This window comes from Leptodactylus fuscus, chromosome 10 (genome assembly GCF_031893055.1).
Source record: "Leptodactylus fuscus isolate aLepFus1 chromosome 10, aLepFus1.hap2, whole genome shotgun sequence".
Lineage (NCBI taxonomy): Eukaryota > Metazoa > Chordata > Amphibia > Anura > Leptodactylidae > Leptodactylus > Leptodactylus fuscus.
In genome coordinates this window covers 84,595,028-84,616,296 of record NC_134274.1, presented here as the reverse complement: position 1 = coordinate 84,616,296, position 21,269 = coordinate 84,595,028, and the positions used below count along the sequence as shown (strand labels likewise).

At 50.3% G+C, this 21,269-nt stretch overlaps 1 protein-coding gene across 1 annotated transcript; it reads left to right on the top strand.

Moving 5' to 3' along the window:
* Positions 1 to 20,448: 20,448 nt before the first annotated feature.
* LOC142183325 (histone H1.03-like) lies at positions 20,449 to 21,174 on the top strand. The gene has a single exon (XM_075258371.1). The coding sequence runs from the start codon at positions 20,466 to 20,468 to the stop codon at positions 21,150 to 21,152; it is 687 nt and encodes a 228-aa protein (XP_075114472.1). The 5' UTR covers positions 20,449 to 20,465; the 3' UTR covers positions 21,153 to 21,174.
* The last annotated feature ends 95 nt before the right edge of the window (positions 21,175 to 21,269 follow it).

Here is a 21,269-nt window from a genome sequence, read left to right as displayed (position 1 = left end):
TTCCCCAATTGCTCCATCCTCCACCAGCCCTCCTGTTCGATTCTAGGTAATGCTGTACATCATATGCAGGAGCTGAATAACATCACCCAAAAGGATTGTGCACAGAACTACTTTAAATATAGGACAACTAGTGAACCCGAACTGTACCCTATGGCAGCGAGGGAGCCCTCTCGGCCCTCCTGAATACAGCAGAACAGTCCCAAATTCCAGGTGCTGTCTCGCAGTCCTTTGGCGGTGGCTCCCAAATAACCTGCATATCACTTAAGAATGGCACTATATTATGCGGGGGCCCTCTGACGGGATGTTCTACTGACTGGGGCCCCTCCCTACAACATATTCTTGTTTGAAATGGTTATGGGTGCTGCAGCGGCATCTCATACACTTGAACAGGGTACAACTACAGTACCCACAACTGCGGTTGTAAGAACACAGCGAATAAGCAGCGCCCCACATTTAAACAATAATGGGATTTGCCTGCTCCGAGAAACAGTTGATCTGTGGGGTCCTAACAGTCTAAGGGATCAGTAGGGATTAGAGATGAGCCAACAGCGTTCCATCGAATTGGTATTCAGGCTGCTCAAGATATTCCATTCCAATTGAATACCACGCGGCAAACGCACTAAAAATTTGTATCCCCTCCCACCTTCCCTGGCGCTTTTTCTTTCTTTTTTTTTTTTTTTTTTTTTTTTTTTTGCACCAATAACTGTGCAGGGGAGGTGGGACAGGAACTACGACAACCGCGGCATCGAAAAAAAAAAAAAAGTCAGAAAAAGTAATTGGCTGGCTGAATCAGGTGACCTCCGCTTCATATGAATGGGGGATTTCAGATTCGGTTCATATGAGACTGTGAACTATGTGACTGTGAGACAGGGATAGATATACTGTGGGAGGGGGAGGGGGCATGGCTAGCCGGCAACCAGAGCGGTCGCATCTGCTGTGAGCTCCTGACTTGGACACTTTCATCCGTTTCTTACCGGCGGTGATCTCAGCCATCCATACAGATAACAACCCCGAGGCTCTCCTCCAAGCCTCTGTCTGCTATTTTGGGGTGTTATTTCACACTTTTACAGCGCTCCTGAGGATATAAACTGTTGCGGCCTTCTGTCCCACAGGACCCGGCCGCCATCTTGTTTTTGGACTTACCTGCTGCCGACTTGTTCCAGCTCCCGGCGTAGTCCCTCGCAGCTCTGGACCGCTCATCCGACCCAGGAGAGGACCTCTGGCGCGTTCCAGCCACTTACTGCCTTCATCCAGCTCTCTTACTTTACCGGGCAGCTGATCATAGGAGTCACGACCGCCATTTTGTTTTTTTTGCGGCCTGCCTTCTTCTGGAGTCACCACGGCCTGCGGAGCGCAGGAGACATCTCCCGCGACATCACAGCTGCTTCTGGTTCTGGAGCAGCCTGGAGAGGAGGTATTTCGAGGTACGGAACCTCAGATTCTGGATCTCTTCTCCCAGACCCGGCAGCCATTTTGAGTAGGCCTCACTAGGATCCCTAGCCTAAAGTGTAAGGGCCGGCCCCTGATGTGACTTCTACGCAGAACCCAGATCCGGAAGAAGGGGTGTGACTTGCCGGACAGCTATCCGGCTGTGATTTGCGCCCAGCTCCAGACCTACCCATCTTGGAGCGCAGCCTGCCTCTCTGCATGAAGCAGCAGCTACAGACCAACTACACTGAGACGCCTGCAGCTGCCCTTCAGTTTAACCCACTCGTATCCTGACATGGAGGTGAGCCGAATCTGCATTTCTCCCTTCCCCTGGAGTTGGAAACAGTAGCAGGCCACATTAATCTGCACTTGAGGACCTATGATAAGATAAGATAATCCTTTAATAGTCCTACATTGGGGAAATTCCAGCATGTTACAGCAGCCTAGTAATACAGGATAATACACAGTAATATAATACAGACGCAGACACACATATGCTGAGAAGAGAAGATATACTAGGAGTCCATGGCAGCTAAGGAACGGAAGAGAAAGAAGGAAGACTTCATGGTCATCGTCATAGTCATTTAGTTGTCTGTGCGGAGTGTCTTCGCTTGGTCTGATGTAAATTATACAGCCCGGTCGCGGTTGGAAGGAAGGACCTGCGATAGCTTCTTCTCACACTTGGGGTGAAGCAGACGGTCACTTACAGTGCTGCCAAGTCCCATCAAGGTCCCATACATGGGGTGGGATTTGTTCTCCCGCATGGAGGTCACCACAGACAGTATCCTTCTGTCACCCACCACCTGTACTGGGTCCAGGGGGCTCCCCAGGACAGAGCTGGCCCTCCTGATCAGCCTGTCACGTCTGTTTCTGTCCCTGGTTGATGGACTGCACCCCCAGCAGGCCACACCGAAAAAGATGGCTGAGGCAACCACAGAGTTGAAGAAGGCCCTAAGAAGTGTCCCCTGGACTCCGAAGGCCCTCAGCCACCTGAGCAGGTAGAGTCTGCTGTGGCCCTTTCTGTGCAGCGCCTCCAGGTGATCAGCCCAGTCTAGTTTATTAGTGAGGAGCACGCCCAGGTACTTACAGGTCCTGACTATCTCAATACATATTCCCTGGATCTCCACCGGGGTCGGAGCACCTCTCCGTTTACTAAAGTCCACCACCATCTCCTTGGTCTTCCCAGCATTAATACTGAGCTGGTTCCGCTGGCACCATTCAACAAAGTCCAGGTTTAAGTCTCTGTATTCCCTATCGTCGCCATCAGTGATAAGGCCGACTATAGCAGAGTCATCGGAGTACTTCTGTAAGTAACAGCTGGATGAGTTGTGCCTGAAGTCAGCAGTGTACAGTGTGAAGAGAAATGGGGCAAGAACTGGACCTTGTGGTGCCCCCGTACTACAGATCACAGTGTCAGACACACAGTCCCGGGCTCTCACATACTGAGGGCGGGTTGTCAGGTAGTCTAGGGTCCAGTTGGACAGGTGATGGTCCACTCCACCAAGGTTCAGCTTTTCCCTCAGTAGCCCTTGCTGAATGGTGTTGAACGCACTGGAGAAGTCAAAGAACAATATTCTCACAGTGTTCCCGGGTTTCTCTAGGTGAGAGAGAACTCTATGAAGAAGGTGGATGATGGCGTCATCTACCCCAATGCCCGGCCGATAGGCAAACTGGAGGGGGTCCAGAGCGGAGCTCACTAGGGGGTGTAGGTGTGTCAGGACCAGTCTCTCTGGGACCTTCATCAGGTGAGATGTCAGTGCTACGGGTCGGTAGTCATTGTAGCCCACCGGGTTGGGTATCTTTGGGACTGGCACCACACAAGATGTTTTCCACAGTCGAGGTACCACTCCCAGCTTTAGACTCGTATTGTACATGTGTGTAATAATACCACACAGCTGGTCACTGCACATTTTAAGAACTCTTGCGCTTATACCATCAGGTCCTCCGGCCTTGTCTGCTTTAATAAACCCTTCTGCTACCCTCCTCCCCTATATCTCCTCTCCGGAAAGTTTTACATTCATATCCCATAAGTGGTGTCCCTGACCCTCGATATCTACGGTCCTCGGCTAGAGTTATTCTACATTCTTTCCGCACTCCCACACCTGGGCTTTCTTGCCCTCCCCTGCAGCCCCCTGCCGCCTTCTCTAACAGGGTCTCATCCGAACCTCCCCTGTGGATTAGTCGTAGCAGTTAAGATTGGGAAAGGCTGTCTTACCTACAGGAATATCATCCCCACTACTGCACTAAGAGACGTAGAACCCAATTATACCTGATACCTCGCTTGCAGAGGACGACTGTCTGCCTAGACGCTGAGATTGTCAACCTTACCTATTGATATTTGGGGACCTCTCCCCTCCCTGTACCTAAGTGAATCTCCAAGAACACTCTTGTCTATGTTGTCATTTAGACTGATGCTCTCTGTTTGCTAGATGTTATAGTCTTGACCTCGTCCCTCTCCCTCACTTATATTGCATCCATCAAGATGGTTAAACCAAATAAAGACAAAGGCACAGACCTCGCTGGTACTCCCAATCAAACTAAACTCCAAAGTGACTTGCAAAAGTATCTTAGAAAGAAAAATCGACAATCTCCCGCCGGATCGCTGAAAATGGCGCCTGACCACAATAGGGAGCCTGACACAGGTGATGACTCGGATGCTGAGAGTAATATTGACCAGGACCGCCTGGAGGATAGCACCTTCTTAAGAACATTTCTACAACAAGCTCTGTCAGCCGCCCTAGACCCAGTTCTTCAGCAACTTGAGGATATTAGAGCGGAACTTCATCATATAGACAGTCGAGTCTCTACTCTAGAAAGCGCATATCCTTCAATTAAATCTCATAATGACCTCACTACGTCTCAGCTGGCCCTGCACAAAGATTACATCGATTGTTCTCTTACTCTACTTCACCGCCCTCATCTCTTCTCTCTCCAGCAACCCTAAAAGGATTTTTGAAACTTTTCACTCCTTACTCACAGCCAAGGTGCAGACGCCATTCACAGTCCTTAGTGCTGATGACCTGGCCACGTATTTCCATGATAAAATTGATAAGATCCATCAGGAAATAACTGCCAAAGCCCCAGGTGGCATTGATCCCATCACCTACCATAGTACTGATCCCCTCACCAACCGCACTTCAGACTGTCTTTTCTCATCTTTTCAACCTGTTACAGAAGAGGAAGTCTCTCAGCTACTTTCTTCATCTCGCCCTACAACCTGCAGTAGTGACCCCTTCCCCTCGCACCTTCTCCAACCTCTGTCGCCTGCTGTCACGACTTGCCTTACTAAAATATTTAATCTCTCTCTCTCTCTCTCTCTCTCTCTCTCTCTCTCTCTCTCTCTCTCTCTCTCTCTCTCTCTCTCTCTCTCTCTCGCTCTCTCTCTCTCTTTCTCTTTCTCTTTCTCTTTCTCTTTCTCTCTCTCTCTCTCTCTCTCCATCCTCCTTCAAGCATGCTGTTATAACTCCGCTATTGGAAAAACCCCACCCTGTGCTGCTAACTATCGACCCATCTCTAACCCGCCCTTCATCTCTAAACTTTTGGAACGCCTGGTCTATTCTCGTTTAAACCGCTATCTCTCTGCTAACTCTCTGCTTGACCCCTTACAATCTCTGCACTCTACTGAAATGGCTCTCGCAAAAGTCTCCAATGATCTCCTAATGGCTAAATCCAATGGTGACTTCTCTCTTCTTATTCTTCTGGACCTCTCTGCAGCTTTTGACACTATTGATCATCATCTTCTCCTCCTCACTATGCTCCGCTCAGTCGGCCTCAACGCCACTGCGCTCTCCTGGTTCCCCTCTTATCTCTCAGACCGCACTTCCAGTGTATCATTTGCGGGCTCTGTTTCTTCCCCTCTTTCCCTTGCTGTTGGGGTTCCTCAGGGCTCGGTCCTAGGCCCCCTGCTCTTTTCTCTCTACACAGCCCCCATTGGACAAACCATCGCCAGATTTGGCTTCAGGTACCATCTTTATGCTGATGACACCCAATTATACACATCTTCCCGTGACATCACCCCTGCACTCATACAGAACACTAGTGACTGTCTTTCTGCTGTCTCTAATATCATGTCCTCGCTCTATCTGAAACTAAATCTCTCTAAGACTGAACTACTACTGTTTCCACCATCTAACAGATCTGTCCCTGATATATCCATTGCAGTGTCAGGCCTTACTATAACTCCTAGGCAGCATGCCTGCTGCCTCGGGGTCATGTTTGACGCAGACCTTTCCTTCACCCCGCATATTGAATCACTCGCACGTTCATGTCACCTCCTCCTCAAAAACATCTCCAGAATACGCCCTTTCCTCACCAGAGAAACACTAAAGACACTTATTGTCTCTCTGATTCATTCTCGCCTTGACTACTGTAACGCCTTACTAATCGGTCTTCCCCTCACTAAACTCTCCCCTCTACAATCTATTCTGAATGCAGCGGCCAGGCTCATCTATCAGGCTAGACACTACAGCGATGCCTCGGGTCTGTGCCAGTTGCTACACTGTCTGCCTATTCATTATAGAATAAAATATAAAGTTATCATCCTCCTCCACAAGGCTCTCCATAATGCCGCACCTCCCTACATTTCCTCCCTCATCTCCGTCTACTGCCCAACCCGTGCTCTCCGTTCACTCAATGGCCTAACACTTACATCCCCTATTATCAGAACCTCCCACGCTCGTATACAAGACTTCTCCCGAGCTGCATCACTTCTCTGGAATGCTCTACCCTGGACAATAAGATTAACTCCCAATTTCTACAGTTCCAAATGCAAACTAACGACACATCTTTTCAGACAGGCCTATCACAATTTCTAACGTAAACCCTTCCGTGCTATAATTAGAATCCCCAAAATTTAACCCTCCTCTGTCCCCGCTCCCACATTACCCCACATGATATGATGTCTTTTCCAGATAACTTTATTTGTCCAAGCTCCATCCACATGTTACAGGACACCACTAGTGATGGCTCATAAAGTTTTGTTTGTGTAATGACAGTAACCTCTATTACAAAAGTGTCTGACCCCTGTATAAGCAATGCCGCCCCTCCTACCTCTTGTGTCACCCCCCCTCTACCTCATAGATAGTAAGCTCTTGTGAGCAGGGCCCTCAGTCCCATTGTGAGAAATGACGTTCTTTGTTATGTATCTGTCTGTATTTGAACCCTACAAAATGTACAGTGCTGCGGAATATGTTGGCGATATATAAATAAATAAATTTATTATTATTATTATTATTATTATTATTATTATTATTGTTGTTGTTGTTGTTGTTGTTGTTGTTGTTGTTGTTGTTGTTGTTGTTGTTGTTGTTGTTGTTGTTGTTGTTATTATCAAAGAAAACCACAGTTGCTGCAAAACGTAAGACTTAAGTGGCTTTCTGAATCTTGTGCTAATGAGGCTTTGCAGTAAATTGCAATCCGAATGTCTGATCCTCAAGGAGTCTCTGGTGTGCCGGGAAATCAAGAGGATTAAAGCAGACAAGGTAGACTTGTACCGCCCGAGGTGCACCGCCGCAGGCATGACGCCGCCGATCGCCGGAGTGAAATCTGGCCCGCGGAAGTATTTTGAAAGTTGAAATTTTGACAAAGTGTCTACGGAAGTGGAAATTCTCTCAGGGGGAAGCTCCCCTCGGCCCTGCCCAGGAGGGTGAGCCCCAGCCCGGCCTGGCGCTCGCCGCAGGAAGGCCTCCCCGGGGGCTCCGATTTTTTTTCAAAGTGTCTGCGGAAGTGGAAGTTCTCTCAGGGGGAAGCTCCCCTCGGACCCTGCCCAGGAGGGTGAGCCCCGGCCCGACTTGCCTCCCCTAGGCCCGCCCGGTCCGGAACCCGGTTCTCCCTGCAGACCTCGCCTCGGGGCAACCCTCCAACTCCACATCTCCCGGCACTTTCCGCCGGAGTCAAAAACAGCACTACCTCTTCCTTCCGCTGGCCCTCAAGAGTCCTCACCGCTCCCCCAGGCAGGCTTCCACGGGAGGCGGATCGGACCCCACCATTAAGCCCCCTGACAAACAGCCGTCCCTGGAACTCTCTCCGGGCCCGACTATTAAGCCCCACCGCCGACCCTCCGGGGCCGACTATTAAGCCCACTGCCAGAGATAGCACTCATGGTAATCTCTCTGGGCCCGACTATTAAGCCCAACCGTGACTTATGCCGGGAAATGTGACTTATGCCGGGAAATGTGACTTATGCTGGCAAATGTGACTTATGCTGGCAAATGTGACTTATGCTGGCAAATGTGACTTGTCCGCCCAACCGTGACTTATGCTGGCAAATGTGACTTGTCCGCCCAACTGTGACTTATGCCGGCAAATGTGACTTGTCCGCCCAACCGTGACTTATGCCTGGAAATGTGACTTGTCCGCCCTGTGCCTGGGCTTCCATGTATTAGATATCTCTGTCATGGTACGATAACCTTACATACAATTGCTATCTTTTAGAAACCCGAGACGGATGAAGAAGAACTGATTGTGCCGAATCCTGATGACATCACCCTTGCCTAAGGCGACCACTATTCTTCATTTTTCCCCCACATTTAAACAATAATGGGATTTGCCTGCTCCGAGAAACAGTTGATCTGTGGGGTCCTAACAGTCTAAGGGATCAGTAGGGATTAGAGATGAGCCAACAGCGTTCCATCGAATTGGTATTCAGGCTGCTCAAGATATTCCATTCCAATTGAATACCACGCGGCAAACGCACTAAATATTTGTATCCCCTCCCACCTTCCCTGGCGCTTTTTCTTTCTTTCTTTCTTTTTTTTTTTTTGCACCAATAACTGTGCAGGGGAGGTGGGACAGGAACTACGACAACGGCGGCATCGAAAAAAAAAAAGTCAGAAAAAGTAATTGGCTGGCTGAATCAGGTGACCTCCGCTTCATATGAATGGGGGATTTCAGATTCGGTTCATATGAGACTGTGAACTATGTGACTGTGAGACAGGGATAGATATACTGTGGGAGGGGGAGGGGGCATGGCTAGCCGGCAACCAGAGCGGTCGCGTCTGCTGTGAGCTCCTGACTTGGACACTTTCATCCGTTTCTTACCGGCGGTGATCTCAGCCATCCATACAGATAACAACCCCGAGGCTCTCCTCCAAGCCTCTGTCTGCTATTTTGGGGTGTTATTTCACACTTTTACAGCGCTCCTGAGGATATAAACTGTTGCGGCCTTCTGTCCCACAGGACCCGGCCGCCATCTTGTTTTTGGACTTACCTGCTGCCGACTTGTTCCAGCTCCCGGCGTAGTCCCTCTCAGCTCTGGACCGCTCATCCGACCCAGGAGAGGACCTCTGGCGCGTTCCAGCCACTTACTGCCTTCATCCAGCTCTCTTACTTTACCGGGCAGCTGATCATAGGAGTCACGACCGCCATTTTGTTTTTTTTGCGGCCTGCCTTCTTCTGGAGTCACCATGGCCTGCGGAGCGCAGGAGACATCTCCCGCGACATCACAGCTGCTTCTGGTTCTGGAGCAGCCTGGAGAGGAGGTATTTCGAGGTACGGAACCTCAGATTCTGGATCTCTTCTCCCAGACCCGGCAGCCATTTTGAGTAGGCCTCACTAGGATCCCTAGCCTAAAGTGTAAGGGCCGGCCCCTGATGTGACTTCTACGCAGAACCCAGATCCGGAAGAAGGGGTGTGACTTGCCGGACAGCTATCCGGCTGTGATTTGCGCCCAGCTCCAGACCTACCCATCTTGGAGCGCAGCCTGCCTCTCTGCATGAAGCAGCAGCTACAGACCAACTACACTGAGACGCCTGCAGCTGCCCTTCAGTTTAACCCACTCGTATCCTGACATGGAGGTGAGCCGAATCTGCATTTCTCCCTTCCCCTGGAGTTGGAAACAGTAGCAGGCCACATTAATCTGCACTTGAGGACCTATGATAAGATAAGATAATCCTTTAATAGTCCTACATTGGGGAAATTCCAGCATGTTACAGCAGCCTAGTAATACAGGATAATACACAGTAATATAATACAGACGCAGACACACATATGCTGAGAAGAGAAGATATACTAGGAGTCCATGGCAGCTAAGGAACGGAAGAGAAAGAAGGAAGACTTCATGGTCATCGTCATAGTCATTTAGTTGTCTGTGCGGAGTGTCTTCGCTTGGTCTGATGTAAATTATACAGCCCGGTCGCGGTTGGAAGGAAGGACCTGCGATAGCTTCTTCTCACACTTGGGGTGAAGCAGACGGTCACTTACAGTGCTGCCAAGTCCCATCAAGGTCCCATACATGGGGTGGGATTTCTTCTCCCGCATGGAGGTCACCACAGACAGTATCCTTCTGTCACCCACCACCTGTACTGGGTCCAGGGGGCTCCCCAGGACAGAGCTGGCCCTCCTGATCAGCCTGTCACGTCTGTTTCTGTCCCTGGTTGATGGACTGCACCCCCAGCAGGCCACACCGAAAAAGATGGCTGAGGCAACCACAGAGTTGAAGAAGGCCCTAAGAAGTGTCCCCTGGACTCCGAAGGCCCTCAGCCACCTGAGCAGGTAGAGTCTGCTGTGGCCCTTTCTGTGCAGCGCCTCCAGGTGATCAGCCCAGTCTAGTTTATTAGTGAGGAGCACGCCCAGGTACTTACAGGTCCTGACTATCTCAATACATATTCCCTGGATCTCCACCGGGGTCGGAGCACCTCTCCGTTTACTAAAGTCCACCACCATCTCCTTGGTCTTCCCAGCATTAATACTGAGCTGGTTCCGCTGGCACCATTCAACAAAGTCCAGGTTTAAGTCTCTGTATTCCCTATCGTCGCCATCAGTGATAAGGCCGACTATAGCAGAGTCATCGGAGGACTTCTGTAAGTAACAGCTGGATGAGTTGTGCCTGAAGTCAGCAGTGTACAGTGTGAAGAGAAATGGGGCAAGAACTGGACCTTGTGGTGCCCCCGTACTACAGATCACAGTGTCAGACACACAGTCCCGGGCTCTCACATACTGAGGGCGGGTTGTCAGGTAGTCTAGGGTCCAGTTGGACAGGTGATGGTCCACTCCACCAAGGTTCAGCTTTTCCCTCAGTAGCCCTTGCTGAATGGTGTTGAACGCACTGGAGAAGTCAAAGAACAATATTCTCACAGTGTTCCCGGGTTTCTCTAGGTGAGAGAGAACTCTATGAAGAAGGTGGATGATGGCGTCATCTACCCCAATGCCCGGCCGATAGGCAAACTGGAGGGGGTCCAGAGCGGAGCTCACTAGGGGGTGTAGGTGTGTCAGGACCAGTCTCTCTGGGACCTTCATCAGGTGAGATGTCAGTGCTACGGGTCGGTAGTCATTGTAGCCCACCGGGTTGGGTATCTTTGGGACTGGCACCACACAAGATGTTTTCCACAGTCGAGGTACCACTCCCAGCTTTAGACTCGTATTGTACATGTGTGTAATAATACCACACAGCTGGTCACTGCACATTTTAAGAACTCTTGCGCTTATACCATCAGGTCCTCCGGCCTTGTCTGCTTTAATAAACCCTTCTGCTACCCTCCTCCCCTATATCTCCTCTCCGGAAAGTTTTACATTCATATCCCATAAGTGGTGTCCCTGACCCTCGATATCTACGGTCCTCGGCTAGAGTTATTCTACATTCTTTCCGCACTCCCACACCTGGGCTTTCTTGCCCTCCCCTGCAGCCCCCTGCCGCCTTCTCTAACAGGGTCTCATCCGAACCTCCCCTGTGGATTAGTCGTAGCAGTTAAGATTGGGAAAGGCTGTCTTACCTACAGGAATATCATCCCCACTACTGCACTAAGAGACGTAGAACCCAATTATACCTGATACCTCGCTTGCAGAGGACGACTGTCTGCCTAGACGCTGAGATTGTCAACCTTACCTATTGATATTTGGGGACCTCTCCCCTCCCTGTACCTAAGTGAATCTCCAAGAACACTCTTGTCTATGTTGTCATTTAGACTGATGCTCTCTGTTTGCTAGATGTTATAGTCTTGACCTCGTCCCTCTCCCTCACTTATATTGCATCCATCAAGATGGTTAAACCAAATAAAGACAAAGGCACAGACCTCGCTGGTACTCCCAATCAAACTAAACTCCAAAGTGACTTGCAAAAGTATCTTAGAAAGAAAAATCGACAATCTCCCGCCGGATCGCTGAAAATGGCGCCTGACCACAATAGGGAGCCTGACACAGGTGATGACTCGGATGCTGAGAGTAATATTGACCAGGACCGCCTGGAGGATAGCACCTTCTTAAGAACATTTCTACAACAAGCTCTGTCAGCCGCCCTAGACCCAGTTCTTCAGCAACTTGAGGATATTAGAGCGGAACTTCATCATATAGACAGTCGAGTCTCTACTCTAGAAAGCGCATATCCTTCAATTAAATCTCATAATGACCTCACTACGTCTCAGCTGGCCCTGCACAAAGATTACATCGATTGTTCTCTTACTCTACTTCACCGCCCTCATCTCTTCTCTCTCCAGCAACCCTAAAAGGATTTTTGAAACTTTTCACTCCTTACTCACAGCCAAGGTGCAGACGCCATTCACAGTCCTTAGTGCTGATGACCTGGCCACGTATTTCCATGATAAAATTGATAAGATCCATCAGGAAATAACTGCCAAAGCCCCAGGTGGCATTGATCCCATCACCTACCATAGTACTGATCCCCTCACCAACCGCACTTCAGACTGTCTTTTCTCATCTTTTCAACCTGTTACAGAAGAGGAAGTCTCTCAGCTACTTTCTTCATCTCGCCCTACAACCTGCAGTAGTGACCCCTTCCCCTCGCACCTTCTCCAACCTCTGTCGCCTGCTGTCACGACTTGCCTTACTAAAATATTTAATCTCTCTCTCTCTCTCTCTCTCTCTCTCTCTCTCTCTCTCTCTCTCTCTCTCTCTCTCTCTCTCTCTCTCTCTCTCTCTCTCTCTCTCTCTCTCTTTCTCTTTCTCTTTCTCTTTCTCTTTCTCTCTCTCTCTCTCTCTCTCTCTCCATCCTCCTTCAAGCATGCTGTTATAACTCCGCTATTGGAAAAACCCCACCCTGTGCTGCTAACTATCGACCCATCTCTAACCCGCCCTTCATCTCTAAACTTTTGGAACGCCTGGTCTATTCTCGTTTAAACCGCTATCTCTCTGCTAACTCTCTGCTTGACCCCTTACAATCTCTGCACTCTACTGAAATGGCTCTCGCAAAAGTCTCCAATGATCTCCTAATGGCTAAATCCAATGGTGACTTCTCTCTTCTTATTCTTCTGGACCTCTCTGCAGCTTTTGACACTATTGATCATCATCTTCTCCTCCTCACTATGCTCCGCTCAGTCGGCCTCAACGCCACTGCGCTCTCCTGGTTCCCCTCTTATCTCTCAGACCGCACTTCCAGTGTATCATTTGCGGGCTCTGTTTCTTCCCCTCTTTCCCTTGCTGTTGGGGTTCCTCAGGGCTCGGTCCTAGGCCCCCTGCTCTTTTCTCTCTACACAGCCCCCATTGGACAAACCATCGCCAGATTTGGCTTCAGGTACCATCTTTATGCTGATGACACCCAATTATACACATCTTCCCGTGACATCACCCCTGCACTCATACAGAACACTAGTGACTGTCTTTCTGCTGTCTCTAATATCATGTCCTCGCTCTATCTGAAACTAAATCTCTCTAAGACTGAACTACTACTGTTTCCACCATCTAACAGATCTGTCCCTGATATATCCATTGCAGTGTCAGGCCTTACTATAACTCCTAGGCAGCATGCCTGCTGCCTCGGGGTCATGTTTGACGCAGACCTTTCCTTCACCCCGCATATTGAATCACTCGCACGTTCATGTCACCTCCTCCTCAAAAACATCTCCAGAATACGCCCTTTCCTCACCAGAGAAACACTAAAGACACTTATTGTCTCTCTGATTCATTCTCGCCTTGACTACTGTAACGCCTTACTAATCGGTCTTCCCCTCACTAAACTCTCCCCTCTACAATCTATTCTGAATGCAGCGGCCAGGCTCATCTATCAGGCTAGACACTACAGCGATGCCTCGGGTCTGTGCCAGTTGCTACACTGGCTGCCTATTCATTATAGAATAAAATATAACGTTATCATCCTCCTCCACAAGGCTCTCCATAATGCCGCACCTCCCTACATTTCCTCCCTCATCTCCGTCTACTGCCCAACCCGTGCTCTCCGTTCACTCAATGGCCTAACACTTACATCCCCTATTATCAGAACCTCCCACGCTCGTATACAAGACTTCTCCCGAGCTGCATCACTTCTCTGGAATGCTCTACCCTGGACAATAAGATTAACTCCCAATTTCTACAGTTCCAAATGCAAACTAACGACACATCTTTTCAGACAGGCCTATCACAATTTCTAACGTAAACCCTTCCATGCTATAATTAGAATCCCCAAAATTTAACCCTCCTCTGTCCCCGCTCCCACATTACCCCACATGATATGATGTCTTTTCCAGATAACTTTATTTGTCCAAGCTCCATCCACATGTTACAGGACACCACTAGTGATGGCTCATAAAGTTTTGTTTGTGTAATGACAGTAACCTCTATTACAAAAGTGTCTGACCCCTGTATAAGCAATGCCGCCCCTCCTACCTCTTGTGTCACCCCCCCTCTACCTCATAGATAGTAAGCTCTTGTGAGCAGGGCCCTCAGTCCCATTGTGTGAAATGACGTTCTTTGTTATGTATCTGTCTGTATTTGAACCCTACAAAATGTACAGTGCTGCGGAATATGTTGGCGATATATAAATAAATTTATTATTATTATTATTATTATTATTATTATTATTATTATTATTATTATTGTTGTTGTTGTTGTTGTTGTTGTTGTTGTTGTTGTTGTTGTTGTTGTTATTATTATTATCAAAGAAAACCACAGTTGCTGCAAAACGTAAGACTTAAGTGGCTTTCTGAATCTTGTGCTAATGAGGCTTTGCAGTAAATTGCAATCCGAATGTCTGATCCTCAAGGAGTCTCTGGTGTGCCGGGAAATCAAGAGGATTAAAGCAGACAAGGTAGACTTGTACCGCCCGAGGTGCACCGCCGCAGGCATGACGCCGCCGATCGCCGGAGTGAAATCTGGCCCGCGGAAGTATTTTGAAAGTTGAAATTTTGACAAAGTGTCTACGGAAGTGGAAATTCTCTCAGGGGGAAGCTCCCCTCGGCCCTGCCCAGGAGGGTGAGCCCCAGCCCGGTCTGGCGCTCGCTGCAGGAAGGCCTCCTCGGGGGCTCCGATTTTTTTTCAAAGTGTCTGCGGAAGTGGAAGTTCTCTCAGGGGGAAGCTCCCCTCGGACCCTGCCCAGGAGGGTGAGCCCCGGCCCGACTTGCCTCCCCTAGGCCCGCCCGGTCCGGAACCCGGTTCTCCCTGCAGACCTCGCCTCGGGGCAACCCTCCAACTCCACATCTCCCGGCACTTTCCGCCGGAGTCAAAAACAGCACTACCTCTTCCTTCCGCTGGCCCTCGAGAGTCCTCACCGCTCCCCCAGGCAGGCTTCCACGGGAGGCGGATCGGACCCCACCATTAAGCCCCCTGACAAACAGCCATCCCTGGAACTCTCTCCGGGCCCGACTATTAAGCCCCACCGCCGACCCTCCGGGGCCGACTATTAAGCCCACTGCCAGAGATAGCACTCATGGTAATCTCTCTGGGCCCGACTATTAAGCCCAACCGTGACTTATGCCGGGAAATGTGACTTATGCCGGGAAATGTGACTTATGCTGGCAAATGTGACTTATGCTGGCAAATGTGACTTATGCTGGCAAATGTGACTTATGCTGGCAAATGTGACTTATGCTGGCAAATGTGACTTGTCCGCCCAACCGTGACTTATGCTGGCAAATGTGACTTGTCCGCCCAACTGTGACTTATGCTGGCAAATGTGACTTGTCCGCCCAACCGTGACTTATGCTGGCAAATGTGACTTGTCCGCCCAACTGTGACTTATGCCGGCAAATGTGACTTGTCCGCCCAACCGTGACTTATGCCTGGAAATGTGACTTGTCCGCCCAACCGTGACTTATGCCTGGAAATGTGACTTGTCCGCCCTGTGCCTGGGCTTCCATGTATTGGATATCTCTGTCATGGTACGATAACCTTACATACAATTGCTATCTTTTAGAAACCCGAGACGGATGAAGAAGAACTGATTGCGCCGAATCCTGATGACATCACCCTTGCCTAAGGCGACCACTATTCTTCATTTTTCGTGGGCTAGTTATAAAATCCTACGAGGAGAGAGGACTATGTATTTGGCTTGCCTGTGTCAATGGCTGCTCCGGTCATAAATCTTTATCTGTCATGATTTCTAAAGATTGCCTTATTGCCTGGTAGGCACAGCTCAGGTTATAACACTTTTGCAGTCCTGACTTCTCCACCTTCATTTCCTCTTTAGCTCCCAGGAGGTATCCGTTTCCTTTACATAGACTTAAGTAAGGTGGAGCGAGGGGTCGCTATTAGAGATGAGCGAACACTAAAATGTTCGAGGTTCGAAATCCGATTCGAACAGCCGCTCACTGTTCGAGTGTTCGAACGGGTTTCAAACCCCATTATAGGCTATGGGGAACATATACTCGTTAAGGGGGAAACCCAAATCCGTGTCTGGAGGGTCACCAAGTCCACTATGACACCCCAGGAAATGATACCAACACCTTGAAATGACACTGGGACAGCATGTCTAGGGGCATAAAAGTCACTTTATTTCATGGAAATCCCTGTCAGCTTGCGGTTTTCGCAAGCTAACTTTTTCCCATAGGAATGCATTGGACAGCGCTGATTGGTCGAATTCCGTATTCCATTCAGGTCCGACCTTAGACTCCGCCTCCTTCGGCAGAGCCAGCACTGATTGGCCGAAGGCTGGCCAATGCATTCCTATGGGTATGCAGAGACTCAGCTGTGTTGAGCCAGTTCTGCTCAACTACACCGTGTGCTGGTCAGCCCATCAGATGTAACAGAGCCGAGGGTGCACTAGAACCCTTGTGCACACTCAGCTCACGCTAATAGAATGCATTGGCCAGCGCTGATTGGCCAATGCATTCTATAAGCCTGATGAAGCAGAGCTGAATGTGTGTGCTTAGCTCAACTACTCCACCAGCGTAGTTGAGCTAAGCACACACATTCAGCTCTACTTCATCAGGCTAATAGAATGCATTGGCCAGCGCAGATTGGCCAGAGTACGGAATTCAACCAATCAGCGCTGGCTCTGCTGGAGGAGGCGGAGTCTAAGGTCGGACCAGAATGGAGACTGGTGTGGAGTGATCTTAGACTCCTCCTCCTCCAGCAGAGCCAGCGCTGATTGGTCAAATTCCGTACTCTGGCCAATCAGCGCTGTCCAATGCATTCCTATGGGAAAAGGTTTATCTCACAAAAATCACAATTACACACCCGATAGAGCCCCAAAAAGTTATTTTTAATAACATTCCTACCTAAATAAAGGTTATCCCTAGCTATCCCTGCCTGTACAGCTATCCCTGTCTCTTACTCACACAGTTCACATTCTCATATGACCCGGATTTGAAATCCACTATTCGTCTAAAATGGAGGTCACCTGATTTCGGCAGCCAATGACTTTTTCCGATTTTTTTCAATGCCCCCGTTGTCGTAGTTCCTGTCCCACCTCCCCTGCGCTGTTATTGGTGCAAAAAAATGCGCCAGGGAAGGTGGGAGGGGAATCAATTTTTTTTGGAGTTTGCCACGTGATGTTCGATTCGAATCGAACACATCGAACAGCCTGATATCCGATCGAACATGTGTTCGATAGAACACTGTTCGCTCATCTCTAGTCGCTATGACTGTTCTAGTTCTAGTACAAGCCTCACATAAATGACAGTACAGTGCGTTCTGCTAATCTGACACCCAGTAGCCCTGAAGTCTGGATGGTCTAGGGTAACAGAATATACCTGATGGCGTGTTTCGGGATAGGCATAGGGAAAGTCAGACTCTTCAGATGAGCAACTTGGCTTATAACCACTAGTCTGCTGCCATGTTGGAATTGGTGCCTGGCCCCGGGGCTCTTGCTGTCCACATTGGCTTATCTGTCTATTGGTGATGGTATGAACTATGTAGAGAATATCACATTATCCTAAGGAGTATCACAGAATACAGCCCATACCATTGAATCCTCCTGCACCATGTGATGGTACCCAACAGCCCTGCCACTGCGAATGATACATCCTGTCACTCAGGGCCGCCATCAGGAATTTTGGGGCCCCATAAAGCCTAAGTGTCTGCCCCCCCCCCCCCTGCCATTTTTGCTTTGCGCGCCGCGAGAAATTTAGCCCCACCCACTGTTATGTTGACTCCGCCTACTCATTAATTTCCCATTTGCCCGCACACTGTATAATCCTCCTACAGTCACCCGTAAATTATATGTCCCCCTCCGTCTCTCCCCTAGCTTCATATACACCCTTCATCTGCCCTCAGATTCATGTCCCCTCCATCTCTGCCCCCAGATTCATGTCCCCTCCATCTCTGCCCCCAGATTCATGTCCCCTCCATCTCTGCCCCCCGATTCATGTCCCCACATTTCTGCCCACAGATTCATGTCCCTCCATCTCTGCCCCCAGATTCATGTCCCCCCATCTCCATACCTCCCAACTTTTGAAGAGCTAAAAGAGGGACAAAATGTGTGGCGCGCTTAGCGCGCCGCAACAAATTTAGCCCCACCCACTTTTGTGTTGACTCCGCCCACTCATTAATTTTTCATGTGCCCACACACAGTATAATCCTCCTACAGTCACCCGTAAATTATATGTCCCCCCTCTATCTCTCCCCCAGTTTCATATACACCCTTCATCTGCCCCCAGTTTCATGTCCCCCTTCCATCTCTGCCCAGGGATTCATGTCCCCACATCTCTGCCCCCAGTTTCATGTCCCCTCCATCTCTGCCCCCAGATTCATGTCCCCCCAGATTCATGTCCCCTCTCCATCTCTGCCCCCAGATTCATGTCCCCAACTCTGCTCCCAGATTCATGTCCCCACAGTGTCATGCCGTCCCCTCCTTCATCTGCCCCAGTGTCATTCCGTCCTCTCTTTCATCTGTCCCCAGATTCATGTCCCCACAGTGTCATGCCGTCCTCTTCTTCATCTGCCCCCAGATTCACGTTCCACCTCCACATTAAACTTACCTTCTCCTCCGCTCCCTCGCCGCTCTCTGCGCGTCTCTCTCGTTGACACATGCGGCTGAAGGAAGGAGCTGACACGGGTCAGCTCCACGCTTCGCCGCTGGGTGTCTCTCTCGCTGACACATATGCGGCTGAGCCGGGTTCCGGCTCAGCCGCATATGTGTCACCGAGAGAGGCGGCAGCGGCGAAGTGAGGAGCTGACACCGGCTCAGCCGCATATGTGTCAGCGAGAGAGGCGGCAGCGGCGAAGTCAGGAGCTGACACAGGTCAGCTCCTCTCTTCAGCCGCATATGTGTCAGCGAGACAGGCGGCAGCGGCGAAGCGAGGAGCTGACCTGTGTCAGCTCCTCGCTTCAGCCGCGTATGTGCTCAACTCAGATCTGCGTCCTCTGGCCGGGCCCCTGACACCAGTAGCAGTAGTACTGGCCTATTGGCGGACCTGCTGTCACTGTTTTATGTCCACTAGTTTCAGGGCATGTCTGGCTGAGTAGGGGCAGAGGTGGGAGCTGTGACCACATGTGGCACAATAAGATAGACAGGAGCAAAGATCATATCTGTCTGAATATGGAAATAAAATCAATCAGACCTTTTTCTAGCCTGGCAGAGGTTGTCAGCAGGATGTAGTTCTATCGATCTACAGGCTAATAAGCCGCCCCTCCGATCCATCTAATCATACATCTTTTGTGAATACGCCATAACTCCCGGGAATAAAACATATCGGTGTAATGTGCCTAACAAGAGATCCCAAATGCTTTGAGAAGTCGGGGTACGCCAGACCTGCAGCTTCAATGATACTCCATTCCCAGTGCAACCCTTGGACAATATCCAGCATATTAGCGTCCTGCATATTAGGGTTCCATAAAAAACTAAATATGGCGGAAATGTCATTGATTGTCATAAAACATAATATTTCGAAGTCTTTGATGTCATCATATTATTCCAGTTTGGCAGTCACGCTTTCACACTGACACCTGGAGCTGCTACTTCTGACTGCAATCCCCACACAACGACTTGCTGTATGGCCGTGTGTCTATCTGTAATGTGTCTTACTGTGCTGTTGGTTGTGGATTGTAATTGCCATACAGATCGCACAGGGTCTAAACTGACACATTGAAGCAAAGACAAACTTTTCAATAGTTCATGATGGTAGTGATTGTCAGGTTTGGATCACTATCACCTTGTATGCATCCCATCCTATATAATACGTGTAACTGCAGGAGACTGAAATCACCTCCAGCCATCATCCCATCCTACACGCCTCTGTGCAGACAGCTGTATATACACAATGTCCCCGCTTTTCTATTCTGCCCGGTGTATAGACATTGCTGCAGGGCAGAGCCCCATGAGAAGCGGCCCCCCTGTCTGCAGTATATATACATATATATATATGTATCTATCTGATGTGAGGACAGGGAGCCGGCAGTGAGCGGAGCCGCCGCCTGTGTTACCCTCCCCGGCTCTCAGCAGCTCCAGCTTGTCCCCGCATCGTACAATCAGCTTCCTGTAGCATAGAGCTTGTGGTAAAGATCCCGGGGATGGTGACAAGCGCCGGGAATAGAAGGGGGCAGCTCCCGCAGCGGTTTCATCTTCCTGCATAGATAGTGATGGACAGATGTGGGGGTGCTATGGCGGAAATCCCGGGGCCTCCTCTCCGCACCACCCCCGCACCTCCGCCAGTGACGGCCAGGGACTGTTAGGGAGGATGTCGGGGAGTGGGGAGACACGAAGAATGGAAGCTTTCCTGTCCGGTTCTAGCCGGTAATGGGCTCTGATCCCGGGCAGGGAAGCACACGGGGAGAGCGGAGCTTGACTCTGGCCCTGTGCTGAGTGACAGCCAATAGGAGGTGAGGCCGAGGCCGCTCAGCAGCCAATCAGTGCGCACCGCTGTGCATATAAGAGGCGGCGGCTGCTTCGGCCCCAGTGTTTTCCCGTCTAGGAAAGGAATTAGAGCTCGATTCGTATCATGGCAGAAACCGCGCCCGCCGCTGCCGCTGCTCCCCCTCCCGCCGAACCGGCCGCCAAATCCAAGAAGCAGCCGAAGAAAGCAGCCGCAGGGGGCGCCAAGAAGAGCAAGAAATCCTCCGGTCCCACCGTGTCCGAGCTGATCGTCAAAGCCGTGTCCGCCTCCAAGGAGCGCAGTGGGGTGTCTGTGGCCGCCCTGAAGAAGGTGCTGGCTGCTGGCGGCTACGATACAGACAAGAACCGCAGCCGTGTCAAGCTGGGCCTTAAGGCTCTGGTGACCAAGGGAACCCTGATCCAGGTGAAAGGCAGCGGCGCCTCCGGCTCCTTCAAGCTGAACAAGAAGCAGGCGGAGAGTAAGGACAAGGCGGCCAAGAAGAAGCCTGCAGCGGCCAAGCCCAAGAAAGCTGCCGCCAAGAAGCCCGCGGCTAAGTCTCCTAAGAAGGCGCCGACCGCGGCCAAGAGCCCGAAGAAAGCCAAGAAGCCTGCCGCGGCCGCCAAGAAGGCGGCCAAGAGCCCCAAGAAGCCGAAGGCGGCTCCTAAAGCCAAGAAGGTGACGAAGAGCCCGGCTAAGAAGGCGGCTAAGCCCAAAGCTGCCAAGAGCCCAGCTAAGAAGGCTGCCAAGCCCAAAGCTGCCAAGAGTCCGGCTAAGAAGGCTGCTAAAGCCAAGAAGCCCGCGGCTAAGAAATAAGCCCGAGCCGCCCTGTACTTGTCCCACAAAGGCTCTTCTCAGAGCCACCACCTTGTCCCGGCAGAGCTGTATGATCGCTATCTCCCCAGCCAGCGGGGGGGCGGGGGCGTCATATTA

Bases quoted from the DNA above. Each gene is read 5' to 3' on its own strand.
- LOC142183325 (XM_075258371.1), top strand. From the start codon at position 20,466: ATGGCAGAAACCGCGCCCGCCGCTGCCGCTGCTCCCCCTCCCGCCGAA.